General features: G+C 46.2%; 1 protein-coding gene across 8 annotated transcripts in view; it reads left to right on the forward strand.

Moving 5' to 3' along the window:
- Positions 1–24,892, forward strand: part of Disc1 (disrupted in schizophrenia 1) — a 216,377-nt gene that overhangs the window by 6,465 nt on the left and 185,020 nt on the right. For 3 of the 8 annotated variants that reach the window (XR_001778440.2, XM_017312834.2, XM_017312833.2), the window contains exon 1: positions 18,161–20,478. The exons of 4 other annotated variants lie outside the window; for them this stretch is intronic. Coding sequence is in view for 3 of the 4 variants with exons in the window: in XM_017312834.2 (XP_017168323.1) it covers positions 20,316–20,478 (163 nt within the window). In the remaining variant the exon portion in view is untranslated. Of the gene's footprint in view, positions 1–18,160; positions 20,479–24,892 lie in introns of those variants that run through there. One more of the 8 variants, XM_011248387.3, reaches the window with a different exon arrangement.

A 24,892-nucleotide genomic window follows, 5' to 3' on the forward strand; every position in this document is an offset into this window, starting at 1 on the left:
AGTTTTTCAATTTGTAAAATGGAGCTGATTTTCCTGCCTACGTGGTAGATTTTAAAAGGGGTTTAATGTGGTAGGAGGACATGAAACCCCTGGCCAAATCTCTGCGATACAAAGCAAATTCTCAAAAATCTCTTAGTTGCCCAGGCTAGCCTTAAATCTGCTGCCTAGCCCAGGCTGGCCTCCAATTTGCTAGCCTTTGCCTCCCAAGTGCTGGGATTACAGGTGTGCTCCACTACGCACGGGTCCTTAAGTATTATTTTGACCATGCAAGACCTAAATAATCGTGGGCAATACAGGAATGCCAGTGTGACATGTTAGTGTCTGAGTTACAGGGTATTTGAAAAGACATTTGGCACCTGACATGGAGACCGTTGAGGTTTAGCCAGGATTCTGCCCACAGCAAATAGAGCCCTGGATGAGAAACCTGCTTTCTGAGCTGTCTCTCCAAGTCTCGGGCTTTCTCTTCTGTTTATAAGAAAGAGAAAGCACCTGGGCTGTAATTATTACCTTAGCCCTGAGAGTGCTGCCCTGGGATGGAGAGCAGAACATCTGGAACTGGGGCAGGTGACAGCCTACAGGCGACAGGTGCCACTTTGCAGAGAGTGCATGGGCCAGGCACTTGGTCCTGCCCTTTGATGAGGTCCCCCTCACACCGGTGAGGGGCTGGTGCTACCATCCTCATCTTCCCTTGGATGTGGCAAGGGTTGGAGTCACCTGCCTGTGGCCCTGGTGGTTAAACAGGGACTGGGGCTCAAAGTCAGATGCAGGTGTCTCCAATTACAGGCTGAAGGGAAGGTGTCAGGTGGAGCCCAGGCTGAGCGTGGACCTTTGCCTGGTCAAAGGTAATACCTGGTCTTCTGTTTCTGCCGTTTATACCTATCTTCATCTATCTATCTATCTATCTATCTATCTATCTATCTATCTATCTATCTATCTATCTATCTATCATCTATCTATCTATCTATCTATCTATCTTCTATCTATCAATCATCTATCTGTATATCTTCTGTCTCTATCATCTATCTTCAGCATCTATCAATCATCTATTACCTATCTATCATTTATCCATCAATCTGTCTGTCTATCTTCTATCAATTATCTACCTACCTATCTATCAATCATCTATCTATCTATCTATCTATGTATCTGTCTATGTATCTATCTATCTATCTATCATCTATCTATCTATCTATCATCTATCTATCATCTATCTATCATCTATCTATCTATCTATCTATCTATCATCTATCTATCTATCATCTACCTACCTATCTATCAATCATCTATCTGTATATCTTCTGTCTCTATCACCTATCTTCAGCATCTATCTATCAATCATTTATTACCTATCTATCATTTATCTATCAATCTGTCTATCTATCTTCTATCAATTATCTACCTACCTATCTATCAATCTATCAATCATCTATCTATCTATTTATCTATCTATCATCTATCCATCAACCTATCTGTCTGTCTATCTATCATCTATCAATTATCTACCTACCTACCTATCTATCAATCATCTATCTATCTATCTATCTATCATCTATCTATCTATCTATCTATCTTCTATCTATCAATCATCTATCTGTATATCTTCTGTCTCTATCATCTATCTTCAGCATCTATCAATCATCTATTACCTATCTATCATTTATCCATCAATCTGTCTGTCTATCTTCTATCAATTATCTACCTACCTATCTATCAATCATCTATCTATCTATCTATCTATGTATCTATCTATGTATCTATCTATCTATCATCTATCTATCTATCTATCTATCATCTATCTATCATCTATCTATCTATTTATCATCTATCTATCTATCATCTACCTACCTATCTATCTATCTATCTATCAATCATCTATCTGTATATCTTCTGTCTCTATCACCTATCTTCAGCATCTATCTATCAATCATTTATTACCTATCTATCATTTATCTATCAATCTGTCTATCTATCTTCTATCAATTATCTACCTACCTATCTATCAATCTATCAATCATCTATCTATCTATTTATCTATCTATCATCTATCCATCAACCTGTCTGTCTATCTATCATCTATCAATTATCTACCTACCTACCTATCTATCAATCATCTATCTATCTATCTATCTATCTATCTATCTCCAGCCATCTGCTTACCTACCTACCTGCAAGCAGCACTAGGGATCAAACCTAGGGCTCTGTGCAGTGCTAGGCAAGCACTTTAGCACTCAGTCAAACCTCTAGCTGGCATTTTTCATAATTGCAGACCTTAAAAAAGTAAGAGTAAATCACAGAAAGAACTTTGCTTTTCTCCCCCAATGTAATATTTTTACTAATTATTTGGGAATTACATACAAATACATTCTGGCCCACCCCCACTCACTTCCTATTCCTCCCAGGTCCACCCTCCCACTCTTGTGCCTCCCCACCCACCCACCCAACAAACAAACACCACCAAGTTCAATTTGTGTTGCTCAGACACTCACTGTAGTATGGCTCCACTCCCAGTGACTAGTCCCTTAAAGAAAACTGAGCCCCCCACCCCCTCCACCTCCTGCAGAAAGAACTTTGGAAACACTTTAATTTCATCTTTACTTTATAAGGTTCTATTTTATGATATCTTCTTGCAGAAGAACAATGAATTATAAAAATTTATCAAGTAAAATGGTATTAAACTTTGAAAGAATGCATTATGAGATCTTCATGCAAATCTCAAAGTTCGGTCTACCGTGTGCTCTGTTTTAGCATGTGAACTTGCTGAAGGCGGGAAGGTAGAGATTTTTGGTCAGTCAATCACTTCACAGGCCGGAGAGCCCTAGGACAGGCTGTAGGGGACCTCAGTGCTACCCAAGATGAAGGGAGGGGAGTTTCAGAGAGGAGAGCCCAGACTGGGGCTTTGTTACAAAATGAATTTCTGGTTCCTCTGAACTAGATATAGTTCAACAGAAGAAACTGAACATTAAAACCCTGGGCTCACCAGAGCAGACAGGCTGAGGCTGCTATGCCTGTAGTATGCTTCTGTGTTGTATCCATAATTCATGTGTGTTTCAAAGACGGGAGGCACACTGTTACTGCTTTTGTTAAATGATGGGAGTGGTACTTGCTCATTGCTCAAACATGGAGATATTTATATAGGAAAAAGCCAGCTTCCTGTGTCCATTAAAACATCTTCATTAAAAATAATTGTTATTAATTAATTAAAGCAGTTGTTAATGTGTGTATATGCATGTATGTGTGCTCATGTCCAAGGAGGAAGGAGAAGGCGCCAGATCCCATGGGGCTGGAGCTGTAGGGTGTTCAAAGTAGCCTCATATGGGTGCTGGGAACTGAATTCAGCCCCCCCCCCCCCATCAGCACGTTTTCTTGAACGGCTGAGCCACCTTTGCAGCCCCTAGAAACAATCTTAACATTTTGAATGAAGAACCAATAGAATTCCAGTTGTAGATGTCAGGATTCATTGTTTCAATTTGACGTTAGAGCTTTAGAACAAAGAGCTAATGGTAACATTGACATTAGAAAGTCTCAAGGGGGCTGGAGAGATGGCTCAGTGGTTAAGAACACTGACTGCTCTTCCAGAGATCCTGAGTTCAATTCCCAGCAACCACATGGTGGCTTACAACCACATGGTGGCTTACAACCAAATGGGATCCGATGCCCTCTTCTGGTGTGTCTGAAGAGAGCTACAGTGTATTCATATTCATAAAATAAGTCTTAAAAAATAAAAGGTCTTAGGAGTAGCCACGTTAGTGTAGAGTGACACTGAGTGACATTTTTGGTTAGGGCCACTCGACAGGAATTAGATTCTTTCTTTTATAACAATGATAATAATTGATGTCACATGTTCTGTTCCCATGCCACCTTGCCTGAGTCCATGCCACCCACACACCTTGGGTGGTCACCCTGGGTTGGGAACGGTTCTCTCCTGGCCTCTCCTGGCATGGCTGGACCACTTGTGGAGGTCATTTGTCTCTTATTATCCTTTAGTAAGGATGGCTTTCAGCTCTGGGGAGTCCTCTGATGCTTTGGCTTAACTCTAGTGTCACTGTGGGGACAGCCTCTGTGCATCCTCTCTAAACCTGATTCTTTAGCCATTCAGAATGCATGCCTCCTCTGAGAGTCAGAGCCCCCAGCTGCAGATCTGCTGCCAGCTCTTGCTTTTTCAGTAAGCAGAGGAGGGCAGGGCAGGGCACTGGAGCCAGGCCGCCTACAGATGAGATGTTGGTATTTGGCTTTGGGAGGTGGTCAGGGGATCACTAGAGCCTCTCCTTCCTTCACTGCTTCTCCTTTGCTGACTTGCCTTTTGTCACAGCCCAGGAAATGGATATGGCTTCCTCTAAGCTTTGGGATCCCTGTTCATCGACAGTAGTAACCAGACATCTCCAGCTCACTGCTGAACAGAGCTTTCAGCTGTCGAGCTGGGATATCACTCACTTGGTAAACCACTTGGTATTGCACTGTATTTGTGCAAAGCCCTTTGATTCATCAGAAGGTATGTTAAAAAGCAAAAGCCGGGTTGGCAGCATATCCTTGAAACTCCAGCACTGTCGAGGCAGCAACATGAGGGTCTCTGGTGCTCGCTGGCCAGGCAGCCTAGTTGATCCACTGAGCTCACTGTTCAGAGAGTTCCTGCCTCAGAAAACAAGGGACAGCATGACAGTCACCTGGTGTCAACTGCTTGCCCTGCACACACATGCCTAAACATTTGCACACCCACCCACCCACACATACATGCACACATACATACACAGATACACATACACACATACACATATACACACAGGCACACAGGCACATACACACATACACATACATGCATACACGTACATGCATACACATACATGCATACACATACACACATACACACATATACATATATACACACATATACACACACGCACACAGGCACACACACACACATACACATACATGCATACACGTACATGCATACACATACATGCATACACATACACACATACACATATATACACACATATACACACATGTACACAGACACACAGACACATACACACATACACACACACGCATATACACATATACATACAAACTCCATGAATTTAAGTTTCTTGTATCCTGATAGGTAAAGCCTCTGATGCCCTCATTAAACAGTACAGCTACAGATAAAAGTGTGTGTGTGTGTGAAAGAGAAACTGTGTGACAATCTTTCTATGTAAGCAAACCTGTTCTTGGACTTATAATCTTTCTGACTCAGTCCCCTGAGTATCTACAGTACCTAGTACGGGTGTACCCCACTGTACCCAACATTAAGAACTATGTGTCTAGATATCTGATTAGGGGAAGCAGTAGCAGTCATGCTGCGTCTATTAAATGCATTAGTGATTAACTCCGAGTCACCGATAACTCGTCAATATTGCATTAAGGAAAGAAATAAAAGCACTAGCCCTTGGAGTCATAGAGCCAAGAGTGAGTTCTGATTCAAATTCTTATCTGCATGTTCCCTGTAGATCTGTCCTCCATCTGTAAGTCTGAATCTCTGCCTGCATGGAGGCTGTCTTGGGAATCTGTCTTCTCTCTGCCTGCTCTGTCTGTCTGTCTCTCTGTTTCTCTCTCTGTCTCTGTCTGTCTGTCTCTTTCTCTCTCCCTCTTTTCCTTGCTCCTCCCCTCCCACCTCCCTCTCTGTGTGTCTGTCCCCATGTGTGTCTCCACTGAGCAGCACAGAAAGCATTATGTGAGGACGGGATGCCATACTTTACAGAAATCTTTGTTTTTCAAGGACTAAGTCGTTTGCTCCACCTGATCCCAACTGTCTCACACAACAAACAGTACACGCTTCTCTGTTTATCAGTCAATATCCACAAACGCGTGTTCATTTTAGAAGACTGCTTCCAACTTCCGTATTTGCTGCTTTCAGCAAATGCTACTCAGGCATTATCTGGGTCACGGGCATGGAAGAACACATGCCTTAAGATTATAGCTATGGGTCACGGGCATGGAAGAACACATGCCTTAAGATTATAGCTATGTATTAGCTTAGGTTGTAAAAGTTGATCACATGGGAAGCCCAAGGCAAGTAAGGCTGATTGTTAAATTGTTCTCCTAAAAGCAGATTAAACAATCAGGCTGAGTGTACAGTAGGGAGCAGTCTTAAGTTTTCAGTGACCTCAAGGTGTATAACTAACTTCAGTTCTGGGTCCATCAAAGATTTGCCTGCCTCTGCCTCTGGAGTGCTGATATTAAAGGCGCGCACCATCACTGTTTGGCAAGACGTAGGTCCTTAATTCCTACTCTTGTATAGTTTATCAACTGAAGAAGCTGGGTGTGGTTGCTCATATTAATTGTCCTAGCACTTGGAAGGCTGAGGCAGGAGGATTGTGAGTTCAAGGCCAACCTGGACTATAGAGTGGGACCTTGTCTCAAAAACCAAACCATGGCCAAACCAAAGGAAGCGTCCGTTCATTCTTCATTCATTGATGTAACAGTTACTGAGTATCTACTTGATTTCCAATCTGAATAGATTTAGACTCTCAGGTCGGCAGACATTAGCTTGCTTTGCAGCTTCATTCAGAGCAGTAGTTCTCAACCTGTGGGTTGTGACTCTTTTGGGGGCTGAATGACCCTTTCAACAGGGGTTACCTAAGACCATCAGAAAACACAGATGTGCATATTATGATTCATAACACGTAGCAAAATTACAGCAGTGAAGTAGCGACAAAAATAACTTTATGGTTGGGGGTCACCACAACGCAAGGAACTGTTTTAATCCCAGCATCAGGATGGCTGAGAGCTGCTGTACTAGAGGAAAACTTGTCAGTGGTTGTTTTCTCAAGGGATGGGCTAGCTTGAAAGGCTGTGAGCATGTTGGCTACCTTGGGTGAGTGTGATGGAGGTTCTATCCTGGGGAGGAAGGCTGTGTGAGATGATTTGTGGGACCTCCCCTGAGCCCCTGTGATTGATGTCCTGGAGGAGTGGGGTTTAAGCTGTAGTGAGTGTTTACTGTCTCCTTGCTTGCCACGTGCTGGCCCAGTGGTTCCTCTCTGGAATCCAGAGCACCCACTTCTGCTCTGGGATTGGAGCATCTGGGGCTGGTGTTAATCATGAGCATGGTCATGATCATGCTTACCCAGGCAGACAAATGTGAGACGTCAGAGTGCAGGCTTATGGATGGGTGGCTTTGTGGAGAGTGTGGTTGCTTTCAGAGGCCAGGGGGTGAGATTTCCACAGTGCAATGTGCAAACTGTGTCCTGATGGTGGAACCAGAGTTGAAATTTAATTCTGTGGCACTCAGACCTAACTGTTTCCTTTCACACTTGTTACCTCTTGACTTGTGAATGGATGGATAGGACAATGGGCAGAGTCAATCCAGGAATGTGTGTGTGTGTGTGTACATGTGTATGCATGTGTATGTATGTGTGTGCATATGTATCTATGTGTATGCATCTGTGCATGTGTGTGTACATGTGTGTGCATGTGTATGTATGTGTGTGCATGTATGTATGCATATGTATCTATGTGTATGCATGTGTGTATGTGTGTACATGTGTATGCATGTGTATGTATGTGTGTGCATGTATGTATGCATATGTATCTATGTGTATGCATGTGTGCATGTGTGTGCATGTATGTATGCATATGTATCTATGTGTATGTATGTGTGCATGTGTGTGTGCATGCGTGTGCATGTGTATGTGTGTACATGTGTGTGCATGTGTATGCATGTGTGCATGTATATGCATGTGTATCTATGTGTATGCATGTGTGCATGTGAGTATGCATGTGTGTGCATTCACATGTGTTGCCTTTGTAACTAAAGCACCTCACCTAAGTAGTGATGGGGAGGAAGACCTTCCATTGATCAGCTAAGGAAAAGTGCAGATATAAATTTGGCTTCTCTTGTCTCTAGTTCACTGGAAACTTAGGACCACAAAAGCTGCTTTATGGGCGTAAGACCTCTGAAGATTAATCTTGCACACTGGCTGTTGTTAATATTTCTGTAGTTCTTGGTATCACAGCCAGGTAGAGTGCAAAGACAGAAGTGTCCACAGCTGTGCTTGGGGTGGACAATACACGTTCAGTTCAAACAGTGAGTGAAGGGTTTTATGTTGCTTCATCTCTATTAACCCCTATGTCTTATCATGTCTCCTCCTAATGACAATACTGTTCCCAGGACTCCCTCTGTAGTCATTTCTGTATTCAAGGATACATATTTGGCTCTTGTTGTCATGCAGGTGTGTCTAATCTGTGGCCCTTGGGCTGCAGGCATCCAAGGACAGCCATGAATGCATCCCAATATAAATTGTTAAACATATTTAAAACACTGTAAGGATTGGTTTTGGTGGGAGGAGCATTTCAGTTGTGTGTTTCTCAGGAGTGAGCATCACAGATGGCAAGATAATGTTGCAAGATCACAGGTTGGAGGTGCCTAGTACATACTGTACTGCACATGGAAGTATATTTTAAAATGAAGCACACTGTCCCTGAAGACTAGTGGAGAGATTTAAGCAAGACTGGTGTTCTTTGCAAGATTCTTAGGTGAGCCTATATAAGCTGGCCCCTAAATACTGGAAGCTGCCCTCTGACCTCCTTATTGTATGGTTTACGGTGGCACATGGGTGGGTGGGGGATTGTCACAGGCTCTTTTCACTTGGGACCATCTTGGAAGGAGAGAAGATACAGGTTTGTGTGTGTGTGTATTTGGGTGTATGTGAGTGTGTGTGTATGTATATTTGGATGTATATGCTTGTGAGTGTATGTGTGTTTGTGTGTGTATGTATGCATGTGTATATGTGGATGTATATGCTTATGCATGTGTATGTGTGTATGTATATGTATGTGTGCATGCACATGTATGTTTGGATGTATATACTTGTGCATGTATGTGGAACCTAAAGAAGGGTGTTGAATTCCCTCTATCCTCTGAAGTGGAAACGTCTGGTCTCTTTGGAAAGTCAGTTATGTCAAATGATGTTTTGCTGGGGGACACAAGTGAAAGGATGTTTCATTAAAGCAGACACAGGTAAAGGGATGCTTTGCTAAAGCAGACATATAAAAGGACATGTGGTGTTTAGATTATAAATATGAGGACACAGACAGTGGGAGCTTGATCATTGGTTCTCTTTGCTTCATCTTGCTAGTCTTCACTGACAACACAAATGCACTCATTCACCTTACATTGCATTGCTTAGCTTCCCTTGTGGTGACTTCATAGAGAGAAACTCTCCAAAGAACTTCTTGTGAGGTTCTTGTGACTTCTTGCCGCTCCCATAGACTTGGGTAGGTTGGCACGGTGTCTTCGATTGAACTGCCCTTGTTGATTCGTGTGTGATGGGACTGAAGCTGCTGATTTGTGTTTGGTATTTGCTAGTGGACTGGCCTGAGAACAATGAAGACTGGAATTTCCCCCCCCAAAACTATTTCTAAACAGGTCCATTTCCCCAGTTTCCTGATACCTCTCTTTCCTACTACCTTTGGTGTGTGGTGGGCTAGAGGGGAGGTTGAACCCTTATAAAGTATGCTGAGAAAAATTTATGCCCACAATCCTCTTCTGCTTATTCCTTTGGACATTGCGATAAGTTTGTTTGGTGTTTGTTCCTTTCTAGGTTGGCAGCCAGTAAGCCTCAGTTATCCCCGTGCCTCTGTGTCCCTCTGTTCTGGGGCTTTACAAGCATGTGTGACCATGCTGCTGCTGCACGTATGCTGGGGATTTGAATTCAGGTTCTATTTTGTGCACAGCAAGTGCTCTTCACTGCTGAACCATTTCACCCCCGTATTGTGTCACTATTTTGACATTGTGACAAGATGTTGTCATCTACAAAGGCTGGAGAGCCACATGACTGTGTTTTGTTGTTGTTTTAATCTCAGAATCTCTTATGTTGACCACATTCATAGCCATTCCAGGTGATACTTGAAGCCATTTCAATGGGAAAATGGACACCTTCTGCCTTTTAAAGCTAATATTTATATATTCTGGATGCTATGGTTTGGGATAACATAAGCACATTATTTTATGTATGTATTGCATGTGAATGCTTAAGACCTCTAAGATTATCGAGGACACAGGGTTCTGAGAAGTACAATGGCCTTAGCTGTCCTCTGGCTCTGTTGCTGTGGGTTGATGTTGAGGTTTCAGACTTCTAGACTTTGTTTCCTTTTTTAGTGAGCAAAGGGTCTTTCCCCTGACAGTCCTTCAGTTCCTGGCATATGTTTTATGTACATTGTATGTTTAAGGTCAATCAAAGTGGCAACAGTTTCTAAAGGAGCCTTGTAAGTGTTTCAGAAGAGAAAAAAACACATTGTCATGATTTTAACACTGGAGTACCTGGACTGTGGGGCACAGTGTAGGGCACAGAGCATCCCAAGCCTGGGACAGTGGAACACAGTAGAGGACACAGAGCACCCCAAGCCAGCTCTACAGCTACCAGCTCTCAAGCACCCTTGTCCCATCTCCCACCGGCGTCTATCGCCACCATCTATCAGGAACCATCAAAGTTCCCGAATCACGGGGAATGCCTTTCTTATCAGAGAGCACAGAGGGCATGCTGGGAACAAATGTTATTCAATCAGCATCCAAGTCCTTGGGTGCCCAGTTTTGCAGCCCAAGGTCCTGCTGGGCTGGAGGGTGAGCTGGACCTGGCACTGTGCCTCTAAAGGTGTATAAACTGATGATTGTTCCACAGTACGGTCAAGGGACAGGTTTTTATTGTAGGTATGAGGGAGAGAACAGCCAGAGGCATCAGGAAGGGTCCTGAGCACAGAGAAAAAAAATAGATTGAATGTGGCCAGCAGAGAGATGGGGAAGAAGGACACATGTGTGCATGTGCACACATATACCATACACATATATGCATACATATATACACATGCACACACACACATACATGCACCACATGCACACACCATGCATATACACATACATACACACATGCATACACACATACATATATACACATGCACACATATATACACACCTCGCACATATACACACCACACACATACACACATACATATATACACATGCACACATATATACACACCTCGCACATATACACACCACACACATACACACACTACACATACACATATATATACACACATACATACACACATAGAGAGATAGATATAGATAGATAGATAAATGATAGATAGAAAGACTAAGAGATTGTGGGCAAAAGAGAGCATATCCATAATAGCAGGGTTATGAGAAGAATGAGTAGCAGAGGGGAGGGAAACCCTTGAGCTGGAGAAGTTGAGTGTGTGTGTGTGTGTGTGTGTGTGTGTGTGTGTGTGTGTGTAGGGGGCTAAGAAGAGATGGGTACTAGTGATCCTGAGGGAGCCTGAGGTCAGCATGGGTTTTGGAATGCTTATAGCCACCTCACATAGCCATGTGTTCCTTCTGCCACTGAAAAGGGAAATGGCCCCTTTGGCAGAGGGACTGTAGGAGCTCATGGGGGATGCTGGCTTTTGTTTAACCACCAGAATGCAGGGAAATGGTGTTTCCTTTGCATGTGAGAGAGCAGCCAGCAGCAACAGTTCTGTGAAGAATTCTTTAGTTAGTGGTATTATCTCAGTGTTGCAGCAAATCACTGGCACAGGAGGTAATGGGGTAGGCTGATCACACAAACCAAGGGCTTCGAGTGCAGCTTGCACTGGCCTTGTGGAGATCCCAGAACCGGCAGAGCTTTGGGCTTCTTGCTTGATTTTGTCTGGACCTTGTGTAGCCGCCATCTCTGTGCAATGGCATCTGTGTAAGGCCCTCTCCTAGGATACTGTGTTTGGTTTCTCCATGTGACTGACAAGCAGGCATCCACTGGCAGAACATTCTTGCATGTACAACTTCATACCTACAGAGGGCGCCCTGACCCCAAAGAAGACCTTTTTTGGGCTTTTACGCTACAGGATGGGAAGTGAGTATGTTTTGAAGGTACTTAATAAAACCATTACTAAACGCTCGCAGACCAACCCTGGGACTGGGGCACGCTGCCTTTGCCTTCCTGCAGAACCCTGCAGGCTCTGGGTAAAGTTTTGGAACTGTTGCTTGTGAACTGTTACCACTTCTGTGACACTGGCCGCAGGACAGCCTACTTGGCCCACGCTCAGGGTGTTCCTTCCGCATTGTCAAAGGCCTCTCAGAGCAGAAAAGGCCAGCTTGCTTCCTGGAACCCCACAGGAGCCACAGTCAAAGGGCTTCTTGTTTCAGCTGCAGAAAACCCACAGGAAATGCTGGCTTCAGAGCAGCTATGAGTTCCCATTGTCCCCTCAGACCTAGCCATGTTCCCCCCCCCCCCCCACTCCCCTCTGAATGAGGTAGCAACTAGCATACAAACAAACTGAACAGTAGCGTTTCCGGCAGCCAGGGGACTTTCCGTCCAAGTTCTCCCAGCAATGAAAGGGAAGAGTCCCAGCTAGCTTCCTTGTGCTTTCAGGGATGATCGTGCCATTTGTACAAAGCTGGCCTCATAGTAGGCACTTTATCAAGACTATTGAGGAGAGGTGACTCGATTCCAAGTCTCCGACAGCCCCTGTCACTCACTCACTAGCTGTGTGGGCAGGGACGAGCTGTTTGATTCTAATCTCTGCCTGTGTGCTGAGCACCGCATGCTTGCTTCCTGAAACTGTCACGGGGATGACAGTAGACAATATAAGACAACGTCACACAGTCAAGGCAGGCCGCAGTCTGGGACTATGCCAATGAGGTCCCATGGGATGGGGCATGTGGCCTCAGCAACTTATATTCTAATTTCTCAGCTCACGGATGCCCTCTCCTGAGGGGCAGCTTTTGGGGTTTGGCTGATGGTCTCTATGTGGCAGCAGGGGTGTATCATCAACATTGCTAGCTTAGCTGGCATAGCATCCTGGAGGGTGTGTCTGGTGACCTCACTGTGCCCCAGGATGGGTCATTGCATTTATGCCTCTGCCATCTTACTGCTGACCTTGGCACGTCTGTGGTGACGCTACAGGAACCAAACAGAAAAATATCTGTGGCGCGTTCATCTCTCTCTCAGCTTCCTGACTGTGGATGCCATGAGACCAGATGCCCAAGCTCCTGTCACCATTCCTTGCCTGCTTTGATGTGCTGTGCCTGTCCTGGTTGACTGTAACTGTCATCTGAGAAGGAAGTCTCAAGTGAGGGATTGCCTAACTCAGATTGGCCTGTGGTGTGCCTGTGAAGGATCAACATGTTCGTTAATTGATGTAGGCAGTCTCAGCCCACTTTGGGTGGCACCATTCCTTAGACAGATTGTCTGGATTGTATAAGAAAGTTAGTTAAGCATGAGCCTGTGAGCCAGCCAGCAAGCAGTCACCTTCTGCCATGATTTCTGCATCAAGTTTTTGTTTGAGTTTCTGCCCTGACTTCCCTCAGTGATAATCTGAGGAAGAAACCCTTTCTTCCCCTCATTTGCGTTTAGCTAGGGTATTGTTTTTTGTTTATTTTATTTTATTTTTTTAGATTTATATATTTATTATGTATACAGCATTCTGCCTGCAAGTATGCCTGCAGGCCAGAAGAGGGCACCAGATCTCATTATAGATGACTGTAAGACACCATGAAGCTGCTGGGAATTGAACTCAGGACCTCTGGAAGAGCAGCCAGAGCTCTTAACTGCTGAACCATCCCCCTCTCCTTTCCATCGCCTTCTTCTCCCCCTTCCTTTCACCTTCTGCCCTCCTCCATCTCCTAAAGATAGTTCCAGGAGTTAGAACAATGGTTTCCCATAGATGCTTGTGTCCGAAGCATCTGTGCATAGCTTTCCCCAGTGTGGCTTGGAGGAGCTTGAAGGGTAGATGTGGTGAAGTCTAAAACTATCAATTTTTGGATATGTCTCAAATCACCTGGGTTGACTGAAGGAATTGTGGGTGTTTCTAATGGAAAGAAGAAGGCAAGAGTGAAGGTCAGGAGTTTGAGGATGCTAAACTGTGGGTTTGGGGGATGAAGGGAGCTCACCGGAGAGGTTCCAGAGGCGAGTTGATGATCTTCGGTGGTTTCCAGGGGGAGACTTGCGCTCTCAAACCCTGGGCCAGAATACACTTGCCTCCTCTTAGGTTGTTTCTTGTCAGGTTTTTGGTCACAGCCATGGGAAAAGCTGCTTAATAATGTCACTTAAGGTCACACAGAGCCATCTCCCTCCAGGCTTTCTTCTCTGTCAGCTGAAGGCTAATCACGCCAAGTGCTCCCCTGCAGAAACCTGCTCTTCTGTGAAGGAAATGGCCGGGCTTCTGTGAGAGTCTGTCTGGGAAGCCGTAGCCTCAACAGATCCTCCAGGTGCCTGGATGCCAGGAGAATGTCATTTTCACTTCCCTGAGAAATTGCCAGCCCGCCCCAGGGACATCAGAGGGCTTTAGCTAATGCCACACCCCCTTAAGCTCTAAACATGAGATTGTTAGTTTCTAGAGAGGAGACCCGTCTGTGTAGGTGAGCGGCTGCAAACCCCACCTCCCTTGTCTGAGTACCAGGTCTTTTCAGTGCGAAGCAAGGTACACCTTATGTTTTGGTACTAACAGGAAACATTCTGTTTGCTCAGTCCAGGGTCATCACTGACCATAACCCCTGAGCTCTTTATATTATCACAAGGCCCAGGACAATGAGTCACTCTTGGGTCTTATAGAGGAATATCTGCCATCTTGTGTCATGTGACTTCTGCTGGAAGGAAACCTGCACTCCACTAATCTCCCCAGGGGAATATTTAAGGCCCGGGCTAATAAGGTGAGACAGATGGAATGCTCAGAGAACGCTGGCAAATTCTAGAGCTAATCTGATTAAAGGGCACCGAATCCTTTCCCTAGCACATAAATAAAATGTGACAATCGGTGTCAGCCGAGAGGCCTTCAGCTGGCTTTTAGGCTTGTTACTTGGTTCTGCACGTTTTTTAGCAATTCCCAGCATGCTGCAGAGGAAAGAAACCAAGAGAAGCAGAGGGAGCCAAAAAGGGGGTGCCCATCCTCTGACAGTTAAGGTGCCAGAGGCTGAGGCAGACACAGTTTTCACTTGCTGTCTTAGGTCTCTGATGGGAGTCTAGGGCGAGAGGTTGTGGCCACAGAGAAGTCTTGGGAAGACATTCCTCTTTCACCCTAAGAATGGCTTCCTTGAGGAAGATTGGTACACAACACTGTATGTGGCTGGGAAGATGACTCAATGGGTAGCGTACCTGCCACACCTAATGTATAAGTGTGAAGACCAGAGTTGAGGCCCTAATCTCGTCAGACCCACGCCCCAGCTCTCAGGAGATGGAGGCAGAGGATCCCCAGGGAAAGCTGGGTAGCTAGACCAGGCAAGCCAGCCTGTCTTAGTCAATAGAGTGGAGTGTGATCTAGGTAGGGTCCAGTGTACCTGGACTCACATGTCCACAGACAGAGACATGTATATACACATGCACACATGCCTTACACATGCACATATGCACATATGTTAGTGCACACATCTGATGAATTGGGGATGCTTATACACTCATGAAGTCACTGCCATCAACCCTGTCTCCTCCCTGAATTTCTGCCCAACTCTTTTGTTGTTGTTGTTGAATTAATTCCTTGTAAATTTATTTATTGGGAGAATGAGTGTGTATGGTTGTGCATGCCACAGCACATGTGTGAAGGTCAAAGGGCAGCTCTGTGGAATCAGTTCTCTCCTTCTACTTTTATATGGGCTCCAGGGATTGAACTCAGGTCCTCAAGATTTTGTAGCAAGCCCCTTTACCGACTGAGCCACCTCCCTGGCCCTACCAGTGCTTTTTTTCTATTGGTGCACACAAATCACAAAATCTACCCTCTGAGGAAACCTTGCTTATGGTAGTGTTGTGAGCTCTAGGCATGATGCTGTATGTACAGTGAAATGGCTTTATTATTTTTTAAGCCTTAATTTTTTTGTGTGTGTGTGTGTGGGAGTGTCATTGGTGTGAACTCCCATCTTGCTTCTTGGAAATGCTGGTTGGCATGGCTTTATAGGTTATTTGATAACAATTTCACTTCCAGGGCTCACTCCTGTATCAATATGGGTGAGGCATGTTCCCTAATGATATAAAAGATATTCCAGAGTCACAGAATATGGCCTGGGACACATGTGCTTCTTGTGTTCTCCTGTCAAGGAGAAAGCCTCAGCTTCATGACAAAACTGTTTTTGCACTGCACATGGTGTAGTCTTTGTCAGTTACATTTCAAACTGGTGAAAGGTTGTCCTTTCCCTCTGATGATAGCATGTGTGTGTGTGCCTATACATGCATGTGTAAATGTGTGCATGTGTATGCATGAATGTGTATGTGCATGTGTGTGCACATGTGAGTATGTACATGCATGTATTCATGTGCATGAATGTGGTATTGTGTGTACATGTGAGTGTGTGCATGTATGTATTAATGTGTCTGAGTGTACATGTGTAAGTGTGGGCCTATGTATGTGTGTGCATGAATGTGCACATGTCTGTATGTATACATGTGAGTATGTGCATGCATGTATGCAAGTGTGCACATGTGTGTTCTTTCATGTAGAGACCAGTGATTGACTGTGATATCTTTCCCTATCACTCTCCACCTTACTTTTTGACATTATGTCTCTCTCTGAACCTGAAACTTGTTTCAGCTAGACTGGACTAGCCAGTGAGACCTGGAGGTCTGCCTACCTCTACCCTCCTGTACAGTGTAGTAGCATGAGCTGCTACACAGGGCTTTTAAGTGGGTGTAGGGGATCCGAACTCAGGTCTTCATGCTTTTGCAGTAAACACATCTCCCATCAAACCATCTCTCTGGCTCCATACCATGAAATTATTCTATGAAATGTATTTAAAAGGAAGGAACCCATTTTAAGCAAAGAGGTTGAAAATATTGTTAGAGGTGGCACTCAGCAGTAAGAAGTGCCCTAACATAGCTTGGGGCATTTGATGCTGTCCATGCCCGGGACATGCTCTTGGGAGACAGGCCTTGGTAAGGACAGCACCTGCCCCCCCCCCCCCCCCATTCCATGGAGCAACTTTCACTTCTCTGAGGACAGCACTAAGTGTTCTTCTTCAGAGTGTACCCTTCCAGTTCTTTCCCAGGTCTCACAGGTGATGTCCTGTGTGGGGCCTGAGACTGCTTCTCTCTCATGGCAGCTCCTCTTGGTCAGTGGAGCTGGGACTATCTTTTCTTCTATCAGGAAGCGATTTCTGAGACTAATGGAGAGAAGGGAGTTTGGGAGTCTGAAGAGACACAGAAGCAGCCCAGAAGCACAGTGAGGCAGGCGCCTGGGAGGTCTGGACAGGGGCAACAGGAGAGGCAGAACACCGTGTCCTCAGACCCCCTTCTCTCCCGGCACAGAATACAAATTATGAGCAAAAGGATCTCCTCGTGGGAGGCAGTGAGGAAAGCTCAGGTGGGAACGTCGGCCATGTGTCATTGAGGTTTGTCCAGCTGTCCTTTAGGGCCTTTACAGAGACTTCATTTCCCAACATGGCTGAAGCACGCACAGTGTATGGAAGTACTGGAGTGGGGTCTGGGGAGGCACTTGCTGGGTAAAGCACTTGCTGCACGCGTGTGTGGATCACAGTTCAGTTCCCCAGAACCCACCTAGATTCTGGTATGTGTGACGTAATCCTGCAATCCCTGCATTAGGGAGGCAGAGACGGGAGCCCCAGGGCAAGCAGGCTACCCAGACTGGCTGAACTGGCAAGTTCTGGATTCACTGAGAGATCCTGCCTCATACACACTCATACACACTACACATGCACACATGTTCACACACGTCACAAACATGCTCACACAGACTCATACACACCACACACACGTGTGTGATCATGCACAACAAGTCAGACTAGTGCTCATAGACTGGCTATGACACTCAGTGAGTGCCAGTCTCTTCCTAGTTTCTCTGTGCACTTTTCTTTTCTTTTCTTTTCTTTTCTTTTCTTTTCTTTTCTTTTCTTTTCTTTTCTTTTCTTTTCTTTTCTTTTCTTTCTTTTCTTTTCTTTTCTTTTCTTTCTTTTTTGACTCCCCCCAACCCCCGAGTTTGGGGCAGGACCTTTCTGAAATGAGGGCCTTGTGATCTACATCCAGGCAAGCTAGGCCAGAGAATTCCCTTATGGCCAGCTCTCTGACACAGGCAGGGGAAGGTTCCGTGTATTTTTAGTTCACATGGCTCATCTTGAGGAGAAGAACTTGCAGTTCTGATGACCTGCCTTAGAGAGATGAAGGGGCCGGTGAGGCGGGGCGGGTGAGGCGGGGGAGGGAGGTGTTAGGAAGAGTCTGCTTTCTGAGGCCACTGAAGCCCCACGTGCCCAGTGCCCTTCACCCCTTCACTCGGAAGCTATTTCCAGACCACGTCAGGAGTGCAGGATGAGAGGAAGTTTGACTTTCTTCTTCATTTAGGAAATGGCAAGGGCTACGGGAGTTAGGAGCCAGGAACGTGAGCCAAAGCCATGAATATCAAGATGTCTATGTTGGAAGCTGTTTTGAATTTTGCACTATGGACCTGGAACTTTCTGGAGCCATGTGTCTTCATTGGTTCTCGCTGGAATCAGCTTCCACCTGGGCACCTGGGGTTGGCATTTGTGTTGCTTGGTTTTCTTTGTTGTGCTAAAATATCCAACAAAAGCAATTTAAGGAGGGGAGGAAGGCACCTGTCACTGTGCTCAGACCTCTCCTCTGCCCCTATGTGTGTGTGTGTGTCTGTGTGTGTGTCTCTGTGTGTGTTTGTGTGTGTGTCTGTGTATGTGTGTCTCTGGGTGTATCTGTGTCTTTGTGTGTGTGTGTGTCTGTGTGTTATTGTGTGTGTGTGTCTATGTGTGTGTGTGTCTGTGAGTCTGTGGGTGTGTCTTTGTGTGTGTGTCTCTGGGTGTATCTGTGTCTTTGTGTGTGTGTGTCTGTGTGTTATTGTGTGTGTGTCTGTGTGTGTGTGTGTCTGTGTGTGTTGAGGATCTGAACTTGGGCCCTGTGCTTGTGCTGCGCACCCTTTATTGGCTTAGCCATCTCTCAGTTTCTGTTTGTTTCTTTTGAGATAGGACTTTATTCTGTAGCCCAGGCTGGCCTTGGACTCCTTGAAAACCTCCTGCCTCAGTTTCCCATGTGCTGAGACTACAGTTATGTATGCCTGCACTTCCAGCTTCCCCCGTTTCTCTTGTTGAATTGAGCATGCTCGCCAGTTCTCTGTCTCCGTGTTGCTGGTTTCTCGGCGCCTGCCAAGTGTGTGTCCTTGGTTCTGCTCATGATGGATCATGATTTGTTTGTTACCAGAGAACTGGAGAGTTGCTTATTCCCTGGTCAACCGGCATAAAAGTTTGGGTAGAGAGCAGAGGAGGGAGTTAGGATGCTTTACCGGAAGGACAGTAATAACATGCACCTTGGTAGGGCAGTGCGCGGCCGACCAAACAGGAGCAAAGGATAGCCTGCCTCAGTCTTGGGCTGCTGTGGCTTTCTTTGCAATGGACATGGAAACCATGCTCTGCCTAGGATGACCTAAGCCTTGGGTGCAAATCCTACACCCTGTCTTTCTTAGCCAACCCAGGGAGAGTAAGTCCCCACACTTCCATACAGCTGGTGTTTCAACTCTGCCTTCTGTCAAAGGCTGCACTGTGTGGCCCTGAACCCAGGATGGGTGTTTGAGGCAGTAGGGCTGCCAGTTGTATTTATTGCATTTCACTGACCTTCCAAGCTCTTGCTAGCCTCACAGGCTCAGCCTGGCTGTCCTCTGGTTTGTTTTAGCAGAGCAGTTTGAGGCTTAGTTTGTGGAAAGGCTAGTGTTAGATGGTTCTATGCTGTCTCTGTGAGAACTCGCCTCACCTCTTCTCCCAGTCCCCAGCTCGGTGTCTACTAACACACGACCTCATCTGGGGCCATGGGCTTATTTGAAGTGATGGGTTTCCCTCCCTATCTTTTTACTTCTTAGGCTTCAGTGTCTCCTAAATTGAGCTACCATGCTCCCTTTCCACCCAAGGATCACTTTCTTCAATAGAGATGGAGGCTGAGAATTCAAGCTGGCTGACTCTGCCCTGCCTTCTCTATGGTCTGATCTCATTGCCCTAGATAAAGGGCTCTCTGTCTGTCTGTCTGTCTTTGTTTGCCCTGGTCTGTCCTCTTCCTGTCTGTTTTAAGCACAGCTTTTGTTGGCCTAAGTTATTTACTGGGGAGAATCATTTCATTCTGGCCGTTCACTGTTTAGATGTTTCTCTCACTCTGATCCATGTGATGGCTTCTTTCTCATTGCTATGGTCAAGTTCCTAAGTGGCATCTTAAGGGTGGGAGGCTTTATTTATTTATTTATTTTTGCTCATGGTCACTCTGTCAGGATGAGGGGGTGGGGGCAGGCAGTGGAGCCGCTCTGGGTTGTGGCCGTATGAGTGGAGGCCCCCTTGCTCACATCTAGGCAAATCAGGAAGAGAGGGGATGCCCTGCTCAGCTCAATATCTCTTCTTAGTCTTCTTTTTTTTTTTTTTTTTTTTCAGCCCAGGCTCCCAGCCCATGGGCTGTAGCTGCTGCTGTTCCCATTCAGGTCAAGCTGTCTTCCCTCAGCCAGTCCTCCCTGGAAACACTCTCATGGACACCCAAGGTGTGCTTCGTGAGCACCATAGGTATTTCTTAATCCAGTTGATGTGAGGATTAGCTGTCACCCCGAGTGAGGGTCCTGTGTCCACACATGTGAGCCTGAGTCTGTTCCAGTCAGGATACGTGTCATAACCTGTGATTTCAGCCTGCAGCCATGTTGGCTGTGCTATCCTGGGAGGCGAAAAACGTACTGGCTGTCGGATTCCATCTGACGCCCTCCACCTAGGAGGACAGTTGTCATGGAAGGGTGTCCACTTGGAACCTCTGCTTGAAACAGAACCGGCTTGAGCATGCTTTCGGATCCCGCACAGAGGATTCTGCACGTGCGGACTCCACTGCTGGCCTGCTCTTCTTCTCTCTTTTTGCCTCTGTACCTCAGCCTTTCCTCATGTTTAAATGGGACAGGACAAGAAGCAGTGCACTGTGGACTATCAGGTGCTCTGGAAACAAAAGGTTTGACTGGTGTTCCTGCTTAAGGTGGACAGCTATTTCTCTTTCTCGCCCTCCTTTCTACTTCTATTTCCTCTCCCTCTCCCCTTATCCCCTCCTCTGTCTCACAATGTAATAATACAAGCCTGTTCTACACTCACAACCCTCTGCCTCAGCCCGTGGCACAGCTGTAATTACAGATGTGTGCTACACCTGGCATCAGGGGTTTCTAGTTTGTGGCATTCTGCTTACTCCGGGAGTCTGGAATAGTCTAGGCATTCAGCTACCTTGTCATTTAACAGCCCAGCTCTTGGGGACCATCTGAGAGCCTGCAGGTATTAGAACAGGTCACACAGACCTCTTAGCAGTCCAGTGCCAGCTACGGGAGAGAGTATCGACTCCAGGCTCCTCATATCCTAGAACATGAACTGTTGCACACAGGACAGAGTTAATTAGTTGACTTTCCTTCCAGCGTCTAGCGAGCTGTGACTCTGGACAATGTCTGAGCTCTGACAAGCTGCTATGGTCTTGATTTAAAGCCAGGGCCACCATAGCATTCTCTGCATTAGATTTTGAGGAGGGTCAAGCGACATGTGGCAAGAATGTAGACCTTGTTTGGTGCTTAATAGGTGAGTGGTTTAGACTTGGATCTCTACATAGGTTGTATCCACCCAGGCTTTGGAGGTTTTTTAGACTCTTTGTGTTCTGAGTTCCCCCTCCCCAAATCATAACTATGCATCATGTATATGTGGAGACTGTGAGAGAAGGGGCTGAGTATGCGGGCAGAAACTGCTTTATTTCTGTGACAATATTTTCTCCAGAAGCCTTTGGGCCATCCCTTGTATGCAGGTACGCCAGTGAAATGTCTCATGTCCTCAGTGTTTGGTGATTTATGGCGTGTCTCTCCATGTGCTGTCCCATCTAACCGTGAAGAAAAGCTGAGGCACGTGGAAGAGTAGACAACAATAGTTGTCTACTATTCCACGTGCCTGGCTACCAGGCTGAGTGTGGCTTGCACCTGTGGACTCAGGTCTCTGTGGAGACCTCACTGGAGACTGTCGCTCCACAGAGGATACATCCCTGTGATGAGCCTTGTGGGGCAGGCAGCTTTACAGCGGCAGGGCAGTGAACAGGCCTCTGGTGAAGAGCACGGTTCAGCAGACCTGTGTGGACACTGACAGAGCCTGAGAAGACAAACCTGCTGGAGCAAACTCTGAGACAAGCCTTCCTCACGGGTCTAGGACAGGTATACATCGCTGAGTCTTTCTGCTTCTGCCCAGATCCTGTTCCCATCCAGACATCCCCTCTGCTGTCGCCAGGGGCTCTTTTGGAGGCTGGGCTGGTTTAATCCTTTCTGGTTCTCCCCCAAGATAAGCTGGGTAATTGAAAATGTGCCCACGAGTATAATCTCCAAATTGGAGGATTTAAAACAAAGCTGATTAGAGGCTTCCAACTGTAAGCGCAGGACAGAAAAATCTTTCTTTAAAAGACGCCGTTGATACTGAAGAGGTGAGCACCTTGGTGGACTGCACATGGTTGGTGTGGACTCTGTGCAGAGAGAGTGCATGGGAGCTGGAGAGAGAGCCGAGTGTAAGCACGGGGACTTGAGTTGTTTTTCTAGGACCCACGCATTAAAAAGGTGTGGGTGGCAGTGTGCACGGTGGTGTGTATGGTGGTGTGCATGCTGGTGTGCATTGTCGTGTGTGTGGTGGTGTACATGGTAGTGTGCATTGTAGTGTGTATGGTGGTGTGCATGGTGGTGTGTGTGGTGGTGTGCATGCTGGTGTGCATTGTCGTGTGTGTATGGTGGTGTACATGGTAGTGTGCATTGTAGTGTGTATGGTGGTGTGCATGGCGGTGTGTTTGGTGGTGTGCACTTGCAGTCCCAGTGCTGGAGAGGTGGAGATAGGAAGATCCCTGAGGCTCACTCGCCTGACTTGTAAAGTTCCAGGCCAACGTCAGATGTTGTTAAAAATAAAAAAGATGGTCACCACCCGAGGGGCAACAGTCAAGGATGTAAGTTGTCTGTCTTCCACATGCACAGACATGTGTGCACACATATATGAATCTGAGCACACATGTATATACACACATGAGAATCTGAACATGCATGTGTACACATATGTAAATTTGAACATGCATATGCATATACACATGTGACTCTGAACGCACATGATGGCCACAACACAGAGAAGGAGAGGAGACTGGGCCTCAGGTGGCCTCCATTTTCTCCGTTCCCAGCAGCTTCCTCTGTCCCTCTCAGCATGGACTCAGGACACACATGTCTCTCTGTAGAATATCTCCTCTGCCCCACCAGGGCTCCCGCTGGGATCAGAGGTGCATCAAGAGGTCTCAGGAAGGCAGACTGGAGGAGACTTTCAAACAAGAAAACCACCATTGTCTGAAGACAGAAGGCCCACAGAGCTTGCTGACCACACGGACCTGGCCACAGGATGTTCAAAGAGGATGAGTTTGTTGTTTATGCCTCAGGAACCAGAAGAAGGTGGTGAGAGCCAGTGCGGCAGGCAGAGGGCTGTCTCTGCACTGTGGAGATAGGTGCCCCCATGTGAAGCGTGCTTTTTTATGAGATCATCACCAGTGACCTGCATTCCACAGAGCGAGACCTCGGTGCCCACTGGGTATTGCTTCTCTTCCAGGCCCACTGACCCCTGCTGTGAGGCTCGCTCCTTCCTGGAGAGCCCAGCCTCAAGTGGCTCAGGCACTTGTCCCTTTGATTCCAACCTGCCAGGTCACCTGACACCACCCAAGTCTGCACAGGAGCCACCAACACTCTCTGAATCGCAGCCCTCGGGGAGCAGCCAGCAGCTCTGGCTTTCAGCCCGCTGTGGCAGATGGCCCTGATCTGAGAGTTTATGTAATATCTGTCTGATGGCAGTGACTGCAAGAGACAGTGGCATCTCATTTAAATAATTCAACCGTCGTAAGCCGTGCTGCTTTGGATACTGGAGCTTGCGGAGAGAGCTGGGTGGAGATGTTTTGTGCTTTCCACAACGTGGAAACAGATGGTTGTATCCAAGGCTCACCTCAGATGGGTGGAGGCCAAGGCTTCCTCACACCCTCACTCTGAGGGTAAAGTTCACTGCTTTCTTCAAGATCTCACCATATAGAAGCACCATAAAAGCAGGAAGAGCCAAGTTCTTAGCAACTAATGTGCATGGTTTGTATGTAAATGAATTCTTCAAGAATTTACTCTTAAACATCCTGAGTACTCTTGCTGTCTCTTTCCTTAGGGTATTTATCCATTGAAACAAGCGCTTCGTTTTCAAGTAGCATGCAGGTTAACTGAGTGACGTCTAACCCACCGTTTCAGTACTGTCATCTTCAAAGGCTGATGGAGCTCAAATCAGACAGAACCAAGTCACTCTGTCTAGCGGTTTTCGTTCTTGTAACATGTGGAAGAACATGGAAGTTAAGGATAGACAGGTGGTCATTCCAACTACTCGGGAGGCTGAGACAGGAGGATTATAAGTCCCAGGCTTGTCTGGGCTGCAGAGTAAGTTCATCTTAAGCAACTTGTGAGACCTTGCCTCAAAGTTTACAAAAGATGAAGAGGGTCTATGTATGGCCCGTGGAGGAGCGTTTGCCTAGCACACATGAAGCTCTGAGTTCTATGCTCAGCAAAAGCAATGCAGCAACAAAGAAAAACACTGACAAAATACAGATATTAAATCACACGTTGAGTTTCAATATCAGGAGACTAGAGGAGGTAAATTATTTTGTTACATTTATTTATTTGTATGTGTGCATGTGTGTGTGTGCCTATATATACCATGGCACCTATTAGAGCCAGTTCTCTCCTTCCACCATGTATGTCCCAGGGATTGAACTCAGGTTGTCAGACTTGGCAGCAAGCACTTTCACTCACTGAGCCATCGTGCTGGCCCAGCACTAGATACGTTTTCCGACAGAGTCAAAGGATTGTGTGTTTACTGCTCTAGCTGTTGGTATGAACCTGGGAGAGCAGGACC

Source organism: Mus musculus, chromosome 8 (genome assembly GCF_000001635.26).
Source record: "Mus musculus strain C57BL/6J chromosome 8, GRCm38.p6 C57BL/6J".
Classification (NCBI taxonomy): domain Eukaryota; kingdom Metazoa; phylum Chordata; class Mammalia; order Rodentia; family Muridae; genus Mus; species Mus musculus.